Here is a 21,443-nt window from a genome sequence, read left to right on the forward strand (position 1 = left end):
ACCTGATTCATAGCTGCTTATAGTTCTCTACTTTGGTCAAGGTAGACCAGTCAGGAATGGAGATATATATTCACTTTTACTCATTACAGTGGGTTTTCTGACCGCATCAGAGACCTAGCATTTTGCACTCCTGAAAAAGAGTACTTCAGCTACACTGAAGAGAAAGATCTTAGGACTCAGGAGGCTGGAGGTGCTTTTCTGGAGTTTATTACCTTGAAACTAAAATTATTTTTTTTCATGTGAAGGGTCCCATGCATCCTCCATTACAGCCTCAGCCACAACCTCAGCCTCATCAGCAGCATCACCAGCAGCAACAGCAGCACCATCACCAGCAGCAGCAGCATCACCATCTCCAAGGGCCTCCACAGCCCTTGATGCCCATGAACCAGCCACAGTTCAGGCCTCACATGCAAGCCACACAGCAGCAGCCAAATAACAACAGGATGCAGTGTCAGCCACGACAGGGTCCAATGAAGCCAAGGCATGTAAGTACCACATACAGCAGTGTCCTGCAGGAGTAGCAGGCATGTAAGCACAAATTCCAAAACTCACCAGCGTGAGTTTTCTGTTCTATTTATTACCTTCCTGCTCTTTCCCCTTCTTTTATCATTTCTTGCTCATTTTCTGCCCTGATCATTTTATAATCTACATTTTAAAATACCATGTGTATCTTTCTTTTCTCCTCTGGTCTTCAGTGCTGTTTTTGATTTGGGTCCAGTAGAGATGATGTTGCAGTTGCCCAAGAACTAGCGATGAAGGGGGGGGTGAAGGAGAGGTTTGCTTTATAAGGGTTTACAACTGCTGGTAGTCTGTGATTGTGTGGGAGCTCACTTCTGTGACACTCTTGAAGGCCTCTCTGTACCACTGCTGATCAGTTTTCTTGTTCAGATAATGCTTCTCTTGTCTTGTGATTTTCCTCCAATGCAGCATATTTTGCTGCTTGGTAGGTTGGGTAGGACGACAGCGTGGAGCAGTGCTCAAGACAATGTAACTACAATTTAGCATAATTGCTTTGATTAGGAAAGGTTATTAAAATATTCTCATTTCTGTATTTTTTCCCTGACATTAAAAATATTGTGCCTTTTCACAAAGCTTATTTTCCCAAACTGAACTAAATCAGGAAAATGTGAAACCAGAATCACTTCAGCTTGTTTTGTGGTGTAAATCAGCACTTCTTTTCCATTATTCTTTCCAGAGTACCCCATCCCAGAATATTGTCAAGCGTTCCAGCCAGCAGCTGCAGGCAGCGGCTCCCAGGAACAGCAACCTGCGCGAGCTGCCCATCGCCCCGGCCCACGCCCTGGACATGGGCAGCACGCGCCGCAGCTCCGCCCCTGCTGCCCAGGTCAAGCCCATCCCCAGCTCCCTGCCTGCCACCAAGCCTGCCTCTGCTGCTGCCAACTCCCAGGGGAGGCCTGAGATGAAAGCTAAACCCATCACCCCAGTGGGCCAGGCAAAGTCGGAAGGAAAATGTGAACCGGAGGTAAGGGATTTTTTGTTTTGCTTAAACAAAAGTGTTGGGGAAGATGAAACAGGAAAGCCTTATCAATATGATTGCCTGGCAAAAGATTTTGAGGATATAGAAACTATAAGATTGACGTGAAAGCAAGCTTTGAGATACCTGAGTTACTGAACAATAGGAAAACAATGGTGTGGCTGGCTGAAGGTTAATCCCCTTTTGATGAAACAACACCCTCTGCTTGCAGACAGGTCCAAGGATCAGAGCAGACCCTACTAGCTTGGCAGGAGTCCAAAAAGTAGATTTTAGAGTTTAAATGTAACACAGTATAGTAATGTAATGGTTCTTATAATATTGTACTAAATTAGTGAGAAGTAAAATATTCAACACAGAAGATTTATTGTATTGTAAAGAGAACCTCACTCTCTTACACTCTTATCCTCTTTTACTCCCTCTCTCTCTCTCTCATCCTCTTTGCCACTCTCTTCTCTCAAGAGCTGTGAGAGAAGAGTTGCTCTGATCTGTGGCTGGCAGCTCCCAGCAGGGCCCTGCACCCACACCCTTTACAATAAACCCCAAATTCCACAACCTGGCTGCAGAAATCTGGCTTCTCTTGTCTCTGTCCCTCCTGACTGTCCTACCCTCCGATACTCCTACACAAAAGATGAAAAACCAAATAACAAGAAACAAAGTTCCCACCACAAAACTCCCACCTTTAAAAGACTTTTCTAGTCTAATTTATGAATAGAAAGCACATTTAATGTATTATCCACCAAATATTTTAGGTGCCACTAGAGGCCTCCCTTCTGAATTGCATTTTTTTATTGTAACAGCAGAAATAGTCTCCGTTGACATAGAAGGTCAGGAAGGTCGGCAAGGCTGTGGTGAATTTGTTTTGTGGGAGGAGTTGTCATTTCTGCTAGGAACAGGTGGAATTTGAGTGAAGGTGATCAGTGATACAAGTCTCTGAAATACTCATTTTGCCCATTTTTATCTTTGGGAATTACATCTTATTTTCAGGTGATCATATTCTTCTAAGTCTGAAAGCCTCTTTGTCATTTTGCATGATGCTGTGTGGCTCAAAGGCAAAAACTGGAGGCTATTTGGAGAGCTGTCTTCCTTATGCTGTTTTCCTTTAGGCTGTTCAGTCTCTACTAGGCCTTGAGCATTCATGCAAGAGATCATAGCTGTGCTGTCCATGGAGCTTCTTGCTCCTGAAAAAGAAAATGTCTTTTTTATGAAACCTTTTCATGTAAGGGAAAAGAGGAGATGCTTTTAAGTTTTCCATTTTGGAGAAAGTGATGTTTGCTCTACTAGTATTCTGCACAATTGGAAAAATCAGGTGCCAGTGTTTTCAGCTCCACTGGATCGTGTCATGTGAACAGATGACCATTTTCCTGCACACATCTCCTGGAAGCTAGAGAAGAGTCTCCATGAGCTCTGTTGCTTTGAGAGAGGGGGTAGGATTGGACTGATGGTGCTCTTTATATCCTGAGCATGATGGCTAAATGCGCCCTGTGTGCTTTGTCAGGCTGTTCTGTGAAGCACTCTAAGTCTTCATAGTTATAGTTAACTATGAATCTTGTCTCAAGGACCAGGTTTTCTTCAACAGCCATTGAAAGCTTTAATTGTGATAATGCTGTCTTCCTTTTAAGCTGCTCATGATTAGCTTTTCATCTTGTTCTTGGATTAGGGATGGTCATAACTAATTTCCATAAATGAGGCACAAAAGAAACCCAAAGCTATCAGTGTTTGACCTCCTGTGCACTTGCTTTTCAATGGAAATGAAAAAAAAAATCCTTTTTTAGCTTTCAATTTTCACCTTTTTTGGAAAAAATATTTAAGTAATCTCTTTCCCCTTGATTCAGTCTCTTGGAATAATCTCAGTCACAGAAAATGCAAAATGCAGTGCTTCATAGGGAAGCCTTTCAGGCCAGTAGCAAGGTAAGTCTTGAAAAATCAGCTGCAGGCCTCCACATCTAAAACATCCTGAAGTTATTCTGTAGTGTAGTCTTATGAAAATTAAGGCATTCGTTCCAAAGTATCGCTGGCAGTATTTAGAAAAAATATAAGAATTTTAAAAGTTTTTTTTAGTTAAATAGAAAGCTAAACAAACAAACAACCCCAAAGCAGTCATCTGGTTTTCTCCATTTTACATTTTAAACATGCTCTAGTTGGTTATCAAACCAACTAATCTTACCTTTGTGAATTCTTAGTATATTACAAATAAAACTGTCTTTTTATTAATGACAGTTTTGACAGAAATAAAATTCTGATACCTGTTTCATGCAAGTTTTTGCAAAGCAGGATAAAAAACCAAGGTTGTCTTGGAACAAATGAAGTCTCCTAGTGAAGCCCTTGTAGTTATATTTGGCAGGCATTAGGAGAACCTTGTCCTTCCCAAGCACACCTGGAACAGAGCCTGGTGCTGCAAACACTGTAGAAGCTTTGTCCCATTTCTGCTGTGCCACTGCAGTGGTCTTGGTCACTGCTGCTGCTTATTGTCACTTATATGGTAATGCTGCACCAAAAATGTTCATTTGCAAGCATTTAATAATTTCCTTAACTGTTTGTGTAATGTAGTTTATTACATATCTCTCCTTAGGCAGATTGTAATGTTTTACAGTCTTTTTTGTGTGTTTTTCTTGTAATTAGGTGACTTCATCCTGTTCTTTTGCTTTTGATGATGATGAGAAAGAGTTAAGTTCTGTCACCTTTTCTAGCTGTATGGCACATAACTGAATTGGGCAGGTTATTTTGCAAGTGTCTTCAACTGGAAAATTAAGACTTTTCTTTGCATCTTTCTTCCTAAAGAGTCAGTGGCTCTATGAGTGGCCTATCATTCAGGAAGCACCAAAAAAAATAGCAATATTGACTGTTAGAGGTTTTGCTCACCCTAAATATAGATATTTGAAAGGTTTGCAATGTGAGGAGATTAAAAACTGTATATTAGTGGAATGCTTGTGTTCCTGTGAGGCTGCAAAATACTGACCTTAAATGCCTGTTCAGAATAGCTTTTACTGCCCAGGATTTCAATTGTATGTCCTTAGTCTGAAACATCACTTTGTCATTGAAATAGGAAAGTCTGGGTGCTGTGGGCCTAATTCTGCTCCTGTTGAAGTCAGCTTAGGATTAGAGCAATTTAGGCAGTATTAAGCATTTTTGAGTTTAATGAAGAGGGAGAATGGAGGAAGGTGATGTGTCTTTAGGAGAAATGGATATTGGAGCTCAGAGCAGGAGGGAAATTAGTAGAGCACTGTGCAGTCATCAGTGTATTGATGTTAGTACTTACACTGGGGATAATATCCTTGATGTACTGAAAGAAAACCTTTGTATTCCATTCTTCCAAATCCAGTGAATTGTGAATTTTGTTGGATTTTACGTTGCTGTCTTTTCTAACAAGTTTTGCAATATGGAAAAAAGTTGCTGCACTAAATTACTAGATCAAATCTATCTGAATAGTTTAATATTTTTGGGTGTGAACGCCCTGAAAAATTGTAGAATTTCTTCCAGTTTAAATAATTTCCCTTCCAGATTTTTGTAGTGGTGCCTATTTTTTTTTCTAGTTTATGTTTTTAATGTTGCAGGTTAAAAAAATAAAGACAAGTCTGCTGAATAGGTTTGTGTTTATGCCACAGATCAAACCATTTTGAATGTTCTGTTCTTGCACCCATTTTACTGGGACACATAAGTGATCCTGGTTGCATGATTCCTTTTTTGTTCCTTGGGAACCACCCAGAACATTAACAGTGTCTGGTCTTATGACTCAGCATTTAGTTCTGTTAATTAGCAAACAGACTTCTGATAAGGTATGGGTTTATTTTTTTTTTTTAATTCACTACATGAAAAGCAAGTTACTTGGTACTAGGACTTAAATTTTAGTAGAAAGTTTAATCCCTTGATTTAGAGTGTGTCCTTGCTGTCTTTTCCTAAGTCAACAGTGCCATTCTAGGATCCCCAGAAGAAGGATGTGGGACTGTTGCTTCTCTTTCTTGCTGGTGCTCTTCAGCTAGATTCAGGAGAGCAGCCTGTAATGTTTTCTTTTGGTGCTTCCTATCAAAACTGCCTTGGATCTTTAAGGGAGAAGAAAAACCTGCAGCTAAGGCTGAGTCTTCCTTCAAACCTCAGGGAAATGCATTGTGCTAAAGCTGTTCAAAGATGGATGAGAATTTCCACTTTAAAAAGAGAAGAAAAAAAAGAAAACAAACTTAAAAACCTGGCAGAAAAAAGCCACCCCCACAAACCAAGTGCCATATACATTTACAGTGTACCATTTCTTCATGGTGGGGCGTTTTCTACCCAGATCACATGAAGCTTAATAATTTGTCTAGGGAAAAGGCTGCTCCATGTTTTTCTGCTTTATTACCTATAGATAATGTTGCTTCCAAACCCAGAATGTGAAAATTACAGTGGTTTGAACTTTAAAGGATGTGTACTTTCTCCCAGTTGATTCTGTAGGCAGAATGCTTGCTTTCCTGGCTTTTTTCTTTTTTTTCCTTGGCAGTGCTGTTGCTTTTTGGAAAAATCTATACTGGGCTTACTGAACTAATGGGATGGAAGTCATTAGCAATGGGCATTGTGCCCTGTGTTCATCTTGACCCTGTCTTGCCTGTTCCATATGCTGAATGTCCTTATTACTTACTCTAGGTCATTTATGTGCACTATACATCACATATATACCCCCACTCTCTAGGATGGAGTATACAAGGTGCTCTTAGAGCTGAGGAGGAGGGGATTTAACTGCCCCTCTTTTCATCCTGGTAAGGAGTTTGCTGTCCTTCTCACTCTGTACAGTTGGGCCATTGTACAACTAAATTGAGTTAAAGCTGGCTTCTAATGGAGATATTTTGTTAATCATCACAGGGTCTTTATATTATCTTCCTCCAGCTGTGGGGGTATTTTGTTTAGAATTTAACAGTAACAGTAGTACCTTGCTTTTGAAGGATTTAGGTCTACCTGTCGCCTGTTAACAGACTGATCTGCAGTTGTCATATAACCTCAGGGCTCTTGATGATTGATTTTAACTTTTAAGAAGGGATTGACTTCCTAGGATCATTACTAATTTCCTTAGTCAAGTTCTAGAGAGGAAGATTTCAGATTATATTTGAAATCAAATTGCCTGAATATTCTACTAAGCATTCTTTGAACTGCATGTGTGTTGGTAATAGAGTTTATGTCTAGTTTATGTCAGTCATCTTTCTGTGTTTTAATTGTGGCATAGTTGGAATCAGTGTATCTGTCCAAGGGCTGTGGCAGGGATGTATTAGTCAGAGTCCCTTGGGATGTTCATTCCTTGTGTGCTGGCAGGGCTCATTTGAGTGTGCTGCAAAGCACACATCTCTGTGCCATGTGCAACCTTTGAGTTGGTGTTCTGAGCCTGCCACACCATGATCTCTGTCTCCCAAGGCCTTCAGACCTTGTTAGGTGATAAAATGAGCAGGCAAATCCCTCATAATAAAGGGCACTGATAGAAGTGGTCTCCTGAAGACTCACGCTGCAATGTTCCAGTTGAACATAAGGGGAAAAAAAATTACAGGACTGCCTCCAAAAGTAAACTTGGTATTGGCTCATGGCATCCATCAGGCTTGTTTAGATAAATTATTATAATCTAAACCAAAGCAGGTGAATAAACTAATTCATTAAGTGAAACAAGTTTTTCCTCTGAACAACTGTAGTAACTGTGATATATAGTGTCTCTGAAAATGACTGAAATTTTTATTAATTGCATCAGGATCTGTATAACAGCACATCCTCCTCCTAGCTGGAGCTTACATGTTTTCTCATCCTTTGCAAAGTATTCTTAAGTGTTTTCATCTTTCCCTGTATTTCAAAAGGATAAATTCTATTTTTTTGGGGTAAATTTAAGGATAAATTCTAATTCTATTTTTTGCTACAATTCACCATCTCCAGTAGTCAATACAAGAAGAAATATCTGTGTTTCCTCCTCTAGAAGTATGTTTCTGTACCACCTATCAACACAGAGCTTTAATTTAGTTGTCACAGTGGTTATTAGTCACCACCATCATGTTCTACAAAGTATAGATAAAGATATGAACTTTTGGGGGCATGTAGCATTCTCATGCAAAGAACTGTGTTAGATTTCATCCCTGAACTACAATCCATACTTAAAAAATAAATACAAATTTTAAAAATGCAATTTGGTTAGTCTTATTTAGTCACTGTTTTGGCTTCTAATTAGACTACTGATTAGATGCTTGCAATTGGACTTCTAATTTGAGACAATGAGCTGGTTTTACTGACTGTGAGAATAATCCCTGTCAATACCTGCTCAGGGAAGAAGCAGCTACAGCTGAAGGAAACAAACATTCAGGATTTGTGCATCTGGGTGCTGTGAGTGCAAAGCTGACTCTGCTGGGCTCTCACATCCATGAACCAACATTATGGCTGAATCTGTTCTGCTGGGTTTTTTCTTGGATTGGGAAGGATTCTAGGGTGCACTAAGATTAAAAGCTCTTAAAAAAGCCCCAAACCTTCAAGTCATACATTTGGGTTACATCTGTTCAAAAAATGGCAGTTGTGTCAAAAACAGTTTGCACCCAGTTGCTGCAAGATACATAAAGGTTTGTCACAGATTCCCAGTTTTTGAGAAATATTTTAGCACTCTTTATGCATTAATTTACCGGCATGCAAAGTATCATTAATTCAAGAGGCTGTTTTTAGGAGTGGTTGATACATTCTAGGTAGAATGTTGGGCTCATCACCATTTGTAAGCATTCTCTATAAATCTAACTTAATATTTCAAATGGTTAAAAAAAGAGAAATAATAAAATAAAACAGTATTCTTCCTAATTTTGAAAAATATGTGGTTTTATTGCAAGAGCCATTTGATTTCTTTTCCAGGGTGATGAGAATCTGAATTTCCCTGCCTCTTGTCCATTTTATACAGCTTTTCATAAGAACCCCTTCTGCCAGAGTGGAAGAATCTTTAGGAAGGTTATTTGATGGTGTGTAGCACTTTCAGAGAGGCCCAGGGCTGGAATATTAAAGGCATTCTCTATATACCATTAATATTCCAACACTGCATTTGGCAACATTTTGATTCTGAAGAGAGTGCATGAGTTCAAGGTCAGAGAGATTGACTTGTGCTGTTCATTATAACCAATTATTGTGTGACAAATGAGTTTGAGATCAGGCTTAAAATTCTGTGAGAAAAATCAATAGTTCTAATCAGGGCCTTTCAGGTCATTTACCACCCTACCTTTTGTTACTTTGTCAGAAAAGAGCAAGATAAAACCTGTGTGACAGTGGGTTGCCTCTGTATTGTTACCTTCTATTTGAAGCATATTTTGATATCTTGAATTATATTAATAGTTTAATTGGTTTTGGAAACTTTTAAATTAATTCCAATTTGTCAAACTTTTTTTATTTTTTTTTTTTTTTAGTATTCTGATCAGATTTCTCAAGTGGTACTAAAGCTTTTCTGTCTAGGAAGTAGTATATCTAAGTCCTAAACCAGATTTGAGCTGTTTGTCTGTAATGAATAGTAAATAAACCCTAGCAGCAAATACCAAAGCAAGGCTATTAGTGGAGCGCATCAGGGAAAATGTAAAAAGCTCTACATCTGAACCAGTTTCATGTTGTTTTGGCCAAGCTGGCATCTGTTTAGAATTCCATAAATTCATTTGTGTTTCCCTTGTAGTACCCAGACGAGGATGAGGAAACTCGGTTGTACCGTTTGAAGATAGAGGAGCAGAAGCGCCTGCGAGAGGAGATCCTGAAGCAGAAGGAGCTGAGACGGCAGCAGCAGGCTGGGGCCAGGAAGAGAGAGCTGCTGGAGAGACTTGCCCAGCAGCAGCAGCAGCAGCAGCAGCAGCCTTGCTCCCAGCAGCCCTACCAGCAGCACGAGGAGGACTCCTCCGAGTTCCCCACCAACGGCAGCCCCTACATCCCCCACTCCGGCCTGCAGACCCGGCACAACGTGAAGAGCAGACTCCTGGTTAGAAAACAAGACGCAGCAGTGGCCAACATCCACCCCAAACCCACAGACTTCCCCCAGGGCGCAGGGGACGGCCCCTACCAAGGACAGCAGCTGAAGCCAGTGAAGCAGCTGAGGCAAACCAGAACGATCCCTGCCAGTCAGCCTCAGGCAGCCCCCAAGGTGTTACCGAGCAAGGCGGCCACGGCGGCGGCGCTGCCCACGGCGCGCGCGGCCGCGGCGCCCGGCCGGCCCCAGGAGCAGAAGCCGGGCGTGAAAAGGACAGTGATGCAGCGGACAAACAGTGCTAGTGATGGGCCCCATGGAGGCAGCAAAGTCAGGGTGATTAAGTTGTCAGGAGGGGTAAGTGTACAAGGCTCATCTCATCTCTGTGTCTCCTCGTGGTTTGTTTCTGTGTGGTTGACTCTGTGGAATCCCGAAATAAATGATGGGCCTGAGATGGTGAGGGAGGGGACAGGTTTAGCATATCTAATAGTCTATATATTATATTTGCAGAACTGTAATTTATTAGCAATTATTCAACAATTAGTGTTTCCTGTGATACTTTACTGCCAGGCAGTTACCAATGACATCATAGTGAAATACTCCTTTCTTTTAAGTTGTAAATTGGAGTCTGAAATCTCAAAGACTGCTCAGTTGAGCTCCTTTTGCTTAAGGTTGATACGTCTGATAATTGCTCAGAGAAAAAAATTTAGGTGACTTAATTATTAATTATTTAACTAAGGTTTGGTTAAAAAGGACCTGCTTATTTGGTGGACCTGCTTATATGGTAAGTGAGGCCGCCTAATTTAGTTGTGTGCAGTTGTTGGTCTTAGTATGGTTTCTACTCAGTGGAAGATGGTTTTTATTTTCTTAGGAAGCATGTTATGAAACTGATCTAAGCAGTGTGTTGGAGGGGGGTGTTTTCTGTTACAGGCTGGGTTTAAAACGTTACCATTTCACTTCTGCATCTAAATGAGATTTCCTTATCTCTTGATGAGGGGTCTTTTATCTGCAGTGTGTCCCTTGAGCACTGGTGTGGAGGACTCACAATGATGGTCTTAAGGACAGTGTGCCTGTTTAAAATACGAGGTTTTGGTGAGAAAGTCTCTTGATCAAATTTCTTCTGTCTTAATGAAAAGACAAGTTAATTTGTTAGAGCTCTAAAGAAACTAAGATGAGGGGACATGGAGATCATGTTGTCAGTGTTTGAAGACTGTCCTTGGGTTTATGCTGAGGAGGAAAGAATGATTTGATGTAGGAGCACGTTGGAGGTGTTTTTCTGCAAGAATGCTTTTACATGATTTGGAGAATTTTATAGGGAAAACAAAACAGTTGTAACAGGGACTGAACAAGGCCTTGGAGGTTAGGCTTTACTCTGTAGAAATGGAGAGGAAGTTGAAAAACCAGTCTTAACTACTTTTTATGAATGTTTTTCTACAGTTCATAAAGCTTAATTGCACTCAGAGTTGTGAATTGCATAATGACTGTATGGTCTTTCCAAATATTAACATACAGGGCATTATTGACTACATGGACATCCTGCAGGTCAGGTTGTTGTCAGTTCTAATTCCTCAGATGTGGTAACTTAAATACAGAAGAATAAAGTACAGGAAACTGAAAGAAATTAATTGTGCTAAGCTAAAAATATTTATAATATAAGTATGTCTGCAGGAATCCCAGTGGCCTGCAAGAGGTATGACAGGTTTGTGATTCATGCATAATTGAATAAAGCAGTCATGCACAACTTCTTTTATTATGTGATGAAACAAAACAATGCAAGTCACAACTGTATAGAGCTCCTTGTAACAAATAGTTATCAGTGCCCACAGCAGCATCCACAATGAAATTGGTTTTATCACGTGCTCCATTTCAGAAGACCATTAATGATTTGTTTCAGATAAGTGTCATGGTAAGCAAGAGCAATTAGCTTGATTAAATGCATGTATAACTCCTCTTTAATTGTGTAGAGAAGCAGATTTACTCTGTCTTCCTTAACTTTCAGATACTGAGGTTTCAGCAAGGTGGAGCAGGTTCTTTACATGTAGCATTTGTCACTCTTTTCATGTTGCCATGGACTTCTTAAGTTTCCTTCCAGCCATGGGAGACTGAAAGCAAGCATTGCGATTAGCTGTTAACACTGATCAATATAATTGATTAATTTTTAATCAGTTAGTGACAAACTGAATCTGTGACTTTATCTCTTTGACCACACAAGGAAAAAAATATAAATTGAGCAGCAGGGCAGAGTCATCTAGCCCATTTCTGACAGGATTTAAAAGAAGAATTAAAAGGTGCTTGGGCTCCAAATACTACCACAGTTGGAGATTGTTCTTAGTTTTCACTGCTTTAGTCCTGCCACATGCTTAATTTATTTTCACAACTTTTGCCTGAGCACTAAATATAAAGCAAAAGCCAAATCTCATTTTCCCTGGCCATTCTCCTTAGCATATGATAGTGTTTCCTCTTACTCCTTGCCTTTGGCCAAAGGGTTGCTGGTATCTCTTACCTGTATGCTCTGGCTCTGTCCTGCAGTTAGCATCCCCGGCCTTGCTCTCTCTGTAATTCCTTGTACTCTTCTCCTTTCCTGGGCTCTTTTGTGCAGAGCTGTTTTGAATACATTTGTACAAGTGAGATGGCTCATGATCAGACAGAATGCAGGTTCCCTTTTGGAGCTTCTGGGTTCAAGTCTGTCCTGTTTGACAGCCCCGCAGGGGAGCTCCAGCTGAAGGAGCTGCTCCAGCCCAGAGCTGTTCTAACTCACTCTCTCTAGCCCAAGCTGGCCTAAACCAAAACCTGCTTACAAGGACTGTTATTAATTCAGTAGGATCATCTGTAGAACCAGGATTCAGTGCTTTGGTGCTGTTGCTGTTTTTTGTGTAATATTTAAGCAGTGTGGTGTGTTGGTGAGAACTGTGGAGTACAAACACTGTCACAAGAGAATGGCTTCCTTTCCTGAGGGCAGTGTCTTTACCAGGCTGAGCTTTTGTCTGTTTGTGTTGCTGGGCACAGCAGTGCTACTGAAGATCTCTGACCTGTAGGTAGAAATATCCCTTGGGTCCTTTAAAAACAAAATGGTCTTTCATCTGTTTCCACAATATTCTTTTGTGAGAAGATTTTACTTTTGGAATTTTAAGAATTACCATGTAAATTCCAAGAATATTTGAACTTGTTCAGCTTTCCTGACACATAAGATGCCTTAATTTACAATTTCTGTTCTTCAGGAAAATGAAAGTAGAAAATGATTCAGCATTTTCAGTATGTCAGACTAAGTCTGTGTATCAAGGTGACATGTTAGGTGCTGTCAGTAATTATTTTGTCTGTTGACGCTTTTTTATTTTCTAAATAAATCCCACCCTTCACCTTCTCCCCAACACTTTTCCCGTCCCTTTCTAATATACATATAATTTATATGGGAATGGCAGTAAAGTGAATAGTTTTCCATTTAAATTACTTCTTTAAATGTTACATTCCTGGAAAAATAGGCAATGTTTAGCACATGGACTTGGATTTTTTTTTTTTTTTGAATCTTCCTTTTTTTTTTTTGGGCGGGGGAGGGGAGTGGGTTTTGGGAATTTTTGAGGGGGTTTTTTGTTGTTGTTGTTGCTGCTTTGTTTTTGGTTTTATTTTTTCCAAGGAGGCCCAGATACTTTTCAGTGAATGCAGTGTGCTTTGTTTTTGTGGCATTTCCTCAGAGCTGTCCTTTTCAGATACAAGAGCTCAGTGTATTCCCTGAGCATTCATACTTGTAAATTTTACTAATAAAGCATTCTGAGACTTGCTGGGCTTACTGAGGAGCCTGAAGTCAATGCTAAAGTTACTTGTAAGTATAAACTCAATGAGAGTGTAGGAAAGAAACACCCTAATAAATCGCTTGAAAATGTGATCATAAAATTATAGAAAATAAGGGTGAAAAGACTGTTGAAGTAATTTATCTTGAAAGGAGGGGATGAACTCTGAAGTATTCCTGACAGATTTTGTCCAATGTTTTTCTGAGATCTCATTATTGCAGATTTTCCAGGTTATCTATTCCAGTATCAAATGTGTATATTTAGGATAATTTTCTTAGTGACCAAATAACATTTTCTTGCTATAGTTTTGAATTTCTGACTATGTGTATTATACTTGAAGAGGGGGAAGAATTTCTCTCTTGTTTTAAGCATATCTTAACTGTTTCTGAGCTCTAATATCTTTCATTCTCTCTTGATGAGTCATGTTTTTTAACACCTTGACTGTTTGTGATGCTCTTTGGGCTCTCTGTCATCAATCTGTCTGTTAAGAGTTCTAGTACTAAATGTAATTGAATTCCTTCACTCAATATATTCAGAGTTTTTTCAGTCCTGGAAGAACAGGTTTGTACCATCTATAACATTAGATATCTAAAGATATATGAAACACATGCTGAACATGTTGTCTATTTAGTTGGAGGTTCTGTGGTAAATTACAATATCATAAAATCTCTGTGTTATTGTCATCTTATGTTGTTGGATGATTTTTCTCTTAGCCAGAAAATGTCCTGCCATGCTCAGAGAGCTGTGTGTCTGTCCCAAAGGCCTGAAAATGCTGGTTCTTATGCTGCACCAAGAACACACCAATCTTTGTCTCTGTGGAAGGCTGCACAATGAGGGTTTTTTCATAAATACATAGATAAAAATACAGTAAAATCTTGGTGTTCCCTGTTGCATTACAAGCAGTATCTTGTAAGTGATCCTAATTCCTGAAAACCTGAAATGCTTCGTATGAAAAGCTTGAAAAAAGAGCTGGCAAGTTCTTCTGTTTGAAAAGCCTGTCACAAAAAAATGTCCTTGGATTGCAAAAACAAGATGGAAATGGAAGATAGACAACTTCGGTCGAATTTCAAGCAACTGGGAAGTGTGAGATGAATATGGAGTTCTAAATATGGAAAAAAATACAGATTGATATGATTGTTGTTTGATAATGTAACCTTATCAACCAACTTTGCTTCATGTTTGTACTTGTTTCTACTTGCATGTATGTGTTCAAGTTTAATTAAAAATATTTGACTTGAAAGCTCTTTAGCGCCTTTCATCTAAATATGTCAGGAATTGCAAACACAGGAATTGTGGCATTTGTGTGGGAAGTTCATGAAGCCCTTTCCCCAACCCTTGACAAAGGATCTCTTCCCCTGTACGGTCCTATAACTTTTCAAGAAACAGGAGAATGACTTTAGTGTTCATTTGTATCCCAGAGTTTGAAGGAGGCATGGATAGTGCCTGCCTAGGAGTGGGCTGGGGGAGCTGCAGGAGCCACATCTGAGTGCCCAGGTTTTGTGGCCAAATGAGCTCTGAAGAAGGACTCTGCCTGCCATAACCTGCAAGATTTCACTCTGGAAATGTTTCACAAGTGGACATTAATTTCTTGGTTGTATGAAACTGTTGAAAGGTGTCCAGAGGAGGCCCCAAAGTTGGTAAAGGGACTGGAGCACCTCCCCTCTGAAGACAGGCTGAGAAAGTTGGGGCTGTTCTGCCTGGAGAAAAGAGGGCTCCAAGGACACCTTACAGAACCTTCCTAAAGGGGCTGCAAGAGAGCTGAAGAGGGACTTGTTCCAAGGGCAATGACTTCACACTGAAGAAGGGTTGATTTATATTGGATATTAGGAAGAAATTTTTTCCTGTGAGCGTGGTGAGGAACTGGAACAGGGTGCCCAGAGAAGCTGTGGATGCCCCATCCTAGAAGTGTTGAAGGCCAGATTGGACAGGGTTTTGAGCAGCCTGGTCTAGTGGAAGGTGTCCCTGCCCATGGCAGGAACATTTGAAAATGAGTAAAAAGCTGTGTCCTCCCAGACCTCCAGTGAGGATGGTCCCTATAGAGACAGAGTCTCTGATTTCATGCACTGAGAGGTGTGCTCTGCTCTTTGGGGCATATTTGATTACTGGGAAAAGGAAATAAAGGGACATGTGTCCCTAAGGGCACACTTAGAAAGTAAGAATTAAGGTGACAGCCAAACCAGACACAGATAATACATTTTATGGGCTTCTCATAAAATGTGTGCAAGGGGGAAGAGGTACTTACCTAAATTGAATCTGACTTTGCTATGGATAACATGGATCTAAAGTGCAGTAAAGTATTTTCTATTGTAGACTGCAGAACAGGTTTCTCCTTTTCCACAGGAGACTTTTAAATTGTATATTGAAGAGTGCAGCTTGCTCCTAAACCCACAGAAAGCAGAGCTTTGTTGCTTGTCACTCTAGTTAAGTCTCGAAGGAGAGTTTCTTTGCCATGGTAAATGTTACAGTGCAGAATTCATGTCTGTGTTACAGAGATGTTGGTGTTACAGTGTCTTGGAGCCCAGTTTCCTGTGAAGATAGCTGTGACTCCACTAAAGTGCTTTACAAAGAGAAAGTCAGATTTAATATGAAAATGCAGTCTCTTAACTTGGGAGGCAAGCTTGCAGAGTTGTAGAGTTCAATATTTTGAGAAGTCACATCCCTCTGTTGAGAAGTTGGACCACTTGGAACAGGCCTTCAGGGCAGAGGTTTGGCCCTTGACTCAGGAGTGTTTGGGGTGGGAGGGAATGGGGTTGTCTTTGTTAAGATTTACCAGGAGCTTCAGGCAGGACACAAGAGGGAATTGACTTGCCAGTGGTTTCAGGCTTGAAGGAACATGAACTGGAAAGGCCAGACACAGCACAGGAAGGGAAGTTCTGATTGTACAGGCTTCTGATATCCAGTACTGGCTTTCTGTGCCATAGCTGCGAAGTGCACCTCTTGGAGCTTTGGGCCATCACAAGATTTGTATCACTGATATTTTCCAGCAGGAGCTTTTTCTCTTGGTCTTTCTCTGCATGCCCAGTCTTTGCTAAAATTCTCTGTACAAAAACCTCTCAGACTGGCAGCTGAAAAGTGAGCCAGGAAACTTTGCTTAAAACATTGTTTATCTATACTATGTATTTTGCAGATGACACATAAAAATTGAGGTATTTCTGAGAGTGGTAGACATGCCCATTCAGAACCTTGATTTTGCTGTAGATTTAACATATAGTTTTTATTATTTTTTCATAATGAGCAGGTGGGTGCTTTAACTAAAAACCATGTAGTTGTGATTCAACACTGATTCAGCATGATTCAAGCTGTGCTTTTGCCACTCCCAGTGAAACTTCATGCAGCATAGGTGTGTGGCTGGGACTCTCTTTGGCCAGTCCTTCTCCATGCCTTAGTTCTCCTTTCAGGTGGAGGAGCTACTTGAGTTGAGAATTGTGTTAGTACATGGGATTAAATAGAATTAGCTGCTTTTTCTGCAAGATGTTTTTTTCTTCCTGTTCTGGCTTTTCATACACCATTAGGCACAGGAGATGCTCATCACATCATGGCTCACTGAAGCAGTGTAGCAGTGTCCTTTTATCACAGGAGGGGAACTATTTCTGCATTATATTTATTTATTGCTTAGTCTGGGTGCTCTTGCTCAGGTTAAGTACAGCCTATAAAAATTTTAGGCTGGGAAAAATTAACTGAATCACTGACCAGTGTCAGAAGTGTCTTTTTTCTCTGGTGTGAACTGGGAATGATTTGGCTCTTTCATCACTTTTGTAGTCTGATGTAGCTTATTGCTGTGTGTACTTTCAGTCAAAACTAGCCCATTAATATGTCTTAAACCAGTTGTTAATGATGAGTTGTCTCTTTGATAGAGTGGCATTTTCTAGCCTGGTGGGAGAGCAGTTTTCTTAACTACTGCTATTCTTAAAAAAAAAAAAAGAAAACCTTTTAAAGGTCCTAGAATGCCTGGGAAAAAAAAAAAAAAAAGGTCTCCAGGTGTTTCTCATTGGCATTTGACAGATTGAAAACAGATCTTCAACTGTTCAGAAGCAGTGCTTGGTCATGTCACTCGGTTGTGGGATATTTGGCAAGTGATTAGGCTTCCTATTCCCAGGTCCCCAGTCTGTCAGCCAGCTGTATCAAAGTGGTAAAGCACTGGCGCAGCAGTCAAAGAGAAATAGCTCATTATTAGGGGTTTGCTTCTAATATGTGTTCCTGATAATTATAGTGAAAAAATACTTTATATATTAGATGAAAATCGCTGTTGTTCTATGTGGTTTTTGCCTTACATTTTTTTTTCTTTGTTATGTGAGGATCACAGCTGTCTTTGTAGTTGTCTGTTTCACTACAGTCATCTGCAGTATCAGTAAAAAGCAAGTTTGCCTATGCAAACCTATACAGCTCAGGAATAGTGATTTCTCTTCTCCTGAAAGTAAAGATAAATTTAATAACCAAAAGCATGTTTTCCTTCCCCAACTGCTGTGATACTTTAAAGGTACTAATTTCTAGAAATATTGACTTGAACTGGTAACAGATGAAGAGTTTCTCCTTTCTTACAAGAAATCAATCACAGTACAGTTTTGGACTGAGATTTCTCTACAAGATTTAAGTCTTCATCGTGCTACAGAGAATTTGAGTTGTAAAGCATCTCAGAAAAGCTGACAACATTTTGCTTCTCTGTGTTATTTTTACACAAATCAACCAGAGTTTATTTATTCCCTTATCCAGCATTCACATCCCTTTGCCATTGGATGATTTTGAATTAGCTTTACAAAGATTACATGGATAGAGCCAGCATTGTGGTGGTTAATAGAAACCTGTGCAGTGAGGTCTGTGGGCTGCAAGATCACTAACAGTGCCAATGACAGTGAAGTATGGCCTTATCGAAAGGAGAATTCATAAGAGGCTGCCCTGGGACACTGCACCACTGTCCTTCTGTGTATCCTGACAATGTTATCTGTCCTCTCAGTGCGGAGTATCAAATGTCTGTCACGAGTACAGAAATTAATTTAATGTCACCTGAAGACATGCAATTAATCTTTTAGAGGTTTTCATAATACCTTTACAGAAAGAGTTGCCAGTTTGGCGGATTTGGATTTTGGGGTTTAGCAGAAGATAAGGAAAATTAATTTTTCATCAGGGTTAATACAAGCTAGCAGGGCCACAAAGGCTGAGAAAAATGGTTTGGGAATTTGTCAAGTGTTGTCACTCTAGAATAATGCTGCTTAACGTCTGATAGGTGTAATCAAGAGTTGAGATTTCTATAGAGGGGGATTAATCAATTTGCTCACTACAGAATGCAAGTTGGTGATACCATTCCTTCATGGGGTTTAAGAATGAAAATAAGATTTGATCTGTCAAATTGCAAGCAGCTCTGACAGTATCAATAGGCATTTTTATCAGTACATTTTAAAGCATTTGTTATAAATAAATTTGTCCTGCTAATGTTGGTGGCAAATAAACTTCATCTTCATCATAAAACTGTCATAATGGTTATGACAGATGTTCCAACTTGCTAAATTCAAGCAGTCCTTCATAGAATTCTGCTTGTAGAATTTGTGATCTCATGTTTGACAGAATTCTTTCTAAGTTGCTCAGAACACAACACTGACTATATATAGATCTGTATAGTGAGAGGCTGATGAAAACCAGCCTTGATAGGTATCAGTGGATTGGTTCTAAAATCATGGCCTCTGAATGGCATCAGTTCCTTTTGTTAGTCTAGTTTCAGGTCAAACTGCACATTCTTCCAGAACAGAGGTTTGAAAAACATTCACCATGTAAATCAAATTCTTTTACTTCAATCTTTTGAGCTTTGTTTATACACAGTATTTGAAATTAACTTGTTTTGGCGCTGCTCACAATCCTTCAGTACTTGAAATTTGAAAGATACTTTTTATACTTTCCCCTGAACAGAACTCCTGCAACTTAAAAAAAAAGGCATTTTCATTACTCCAGCTTTAATTGAATAATAGAAAAGTTTCTTTTAAGAGAACTCTTTTCCTGGCAAGATCTTAGGAAGGCAGAACCTTTGTAAAACTTCAAAATTCATAATCTAGAAATCAGGTAGTAAACAATAAGAGGAAAGCATTCTGTCATTGATTTGCAGACAAAGAATGAAAATTCATTTTCTGCTCAGGACTTTAGAGGAAATTTGAAGTATAAAATCAGGGCTTGTATCAGTCTGTCCCAGGTCTCTGTGGTTGAATAAGGTGTTCTACCTGGGCTCAGCATTTTGTACATCAAATTATGTGAGACAGGCCATGATGATGAATAGATGCATCTCTGAAAAATTTAGTGCAGCCCTGTACATTGTGAAATACTAGGAAAGAAATAATAGGAAAGAAAATGTATTTTGACATGAGAAGGCTCAAAACTTTAATACATCCCTCTGTTGCTGCAAATTTAAATGTGGGGAAGGCAGTGGTGTAAGCTGATTAAAAATAACAATACAGAAATTGTCTTTAGGAAGAGCAATAATTGATTTAAGATGAACTAGACTTGAGACATTTTAAGTAGGAGAGATGTTAGCAATTAGATCTTAGCTATTTATTTTCTGTGATTTAGATGATTTGGGGTAGCTACTAGAGCTTTAGTGGACTTACCTGCTTGTCTGTAATTTGCTGTGATGAGGGAAGATCAGGAGTCAGCATATGTACAGTCATCTGTACAGCTGTATGTCCTTTCCTCCAAAATGTCAGTGTGCTCCTATGAGCAGGTGACTTGGGGTTTTGTAGCTTTAAGTCCAGAAGTTAAAAAGCTTTTTTTCAGGTGTTTTGCTTGACTTGGTTTCTTCATTGTTGTACCTGGAAAAGCCACTTGTTGTTGTCTTGCATGGAAGTTTAAAGAATGGTGGTGGTGGTGAGAGTAATTCACCACTACATGGTACCACACAGGTTGTTCATTTTAGCTTGGATAGTGTTTGTCCTTGCACTGTTGTGCCTTTAACCACTGAAAAAGGAATTACAGCTGAAATGCTTCTTCGGGGTTGCTTTGCTTTTTGCCCCATGTCACTTAGCAGTCACATTTTTATTTCTTAAGGAAACCACCAGGTTTTTATCTTCAGTTGAAGTCAGACTACCTGGAACAGGAATTAATGTTTTGCTGACTTGCTCAGCTCTGTTAGACCTGGGGCACCTTGTCTGACTCACAGACCTCTCTGGAGTAGTAGTGCTGCAGTTTTGTCTCTGCTTCCCCTCTTCAAGTCATCTCAAAACCAGTAAATGTTCAGAGCAGTAATGTAAAAAAAAGATTGCTTGATCCAGTTGCCTTTCCTTTCATTCTTTTTGCACGAACAAGCAAAACTCATTCCATCCCTTTTCTTTATTGTTTTCTGAAGGTTTTCTTCTGAAATGGATCAAGTCATTAAAAAGTCCAGAGCTTTCCACCTTTTCAGGCTCACAGAAGCATCTTGGTAGCAGCAAAGACCAGTGGTGGCATTTGAGACCCCAGCAGGGAGCAAACCCCTCAGATTTTTCATCAGTGAAAACCAACGTGGTGTGCTAATGCCTTTGACTCTGTTCAGTTTATACAGTTTTATTTGGTGATAATTGAGCTTGGTAGTTAAATATTGGGTGGTTGTTGGCCATCCTAGGCTTTTATGTGAAATGATTGTTTGCTTTTGAAGTTTCTGTAATGAGCATGTTGGATGTGTTTTGTACCTGAGGGCTTTGCTCTCAGATGCTCTTCCGATGTGCTGGGATCCTTTTTTGGTTCGGAAAGAAATGGTTGCAAATATTTATGGTTCTCACAGCAGGCATTTAGCAGAGATTAGATTTTAACTCCCAGTTATTGCATTTAAATTCCTCCTAGAATTTTTTTTTGTTCCTTTTAGTTTCATCATCTTCCAGCTGCTGTAGGGTTGAATAAAAGAAATTATCTGATCAAGGCATAGAGCTTATGGTGGTGTTGTTATCAGAACTAATGTTAAAACAAGGATTTAGTGCTGGTAAGGTTTTGTGCATATATTTGGGTTTTTCAGGAGTGCTCTTGCTATTGTATTTTTGAATACAAATTGAAGAGAAATTGAGGGGAAAGGTTTGTAATTTCTCACTAATTGCTGCACTTAAAGGTTTATATACCAAACTTTCCATGAAGACTTGGTGCCATTCAGTTCAGCAGAGAAAAAAACCTGTTTGTGATTAGAGGGGAAAAGACAGATGCACATTTCTGTTGCTTTCTTGCTTTGGACACTGTGGACAAATGCCATGATGAGCTTTAGGATTTTCCCTGTGACAGATTGTGCTTTTGAGCTGTAGTGCAAGGAGGTTTGAAG

The 21,443-nt window shown here is 39.7% G+C and overlaps 1 protein-coding gene across 4 annotated transcripts in view; it reads left to right on the forward strand.

The window, feature by feature from the left end:
- Positions 1–21,443, forward strand: part of RBM33 (RNA binding motif protein 33) — a 101,828-nt gene that overhangs the window by 59,858 nt on the left and 20,527 nt on the right. For 3 of the 4 annotated variants that reach the window (XM_058024963.1, XM_058024973.1, XM_058024981.1), the window contains exons 13-15: positions 246–485; positions 1,196–1,483; positions 9,120–9,758. In XM_058024963.1, the coding sequence (XP_057880946.1) occupies positions 246–485; positions 1,196–1,483; positions 9,120–9,758 (1,167 nt within the window). Of the gene's footprint in view, positions 1–245; positions 486–1,195; positions 1,484–9,119; positions 9,759–13,899; positions 14,342–21,443 lie in introns of those variants that run through there. The other variant, XM_058024988.1, reaches the window with a different exon arrangement.

This window comes from Melospiza georgiana, chromosome 1 (genome assembly GCF_028018845.1).
Source record: "Melospiza georgiana isolate bMelGeo1 chromosome 1, bMelGeo1.pri, whole genome shotgun sequence".
In the NCBI taxonomy this organism is placed as follows: domain Eukaryota; kingdom Metazoa; phylum Chordata; class Aves; order Passeriformes; family Passerellidae; genus Melospiza; species Melospiza georgiana.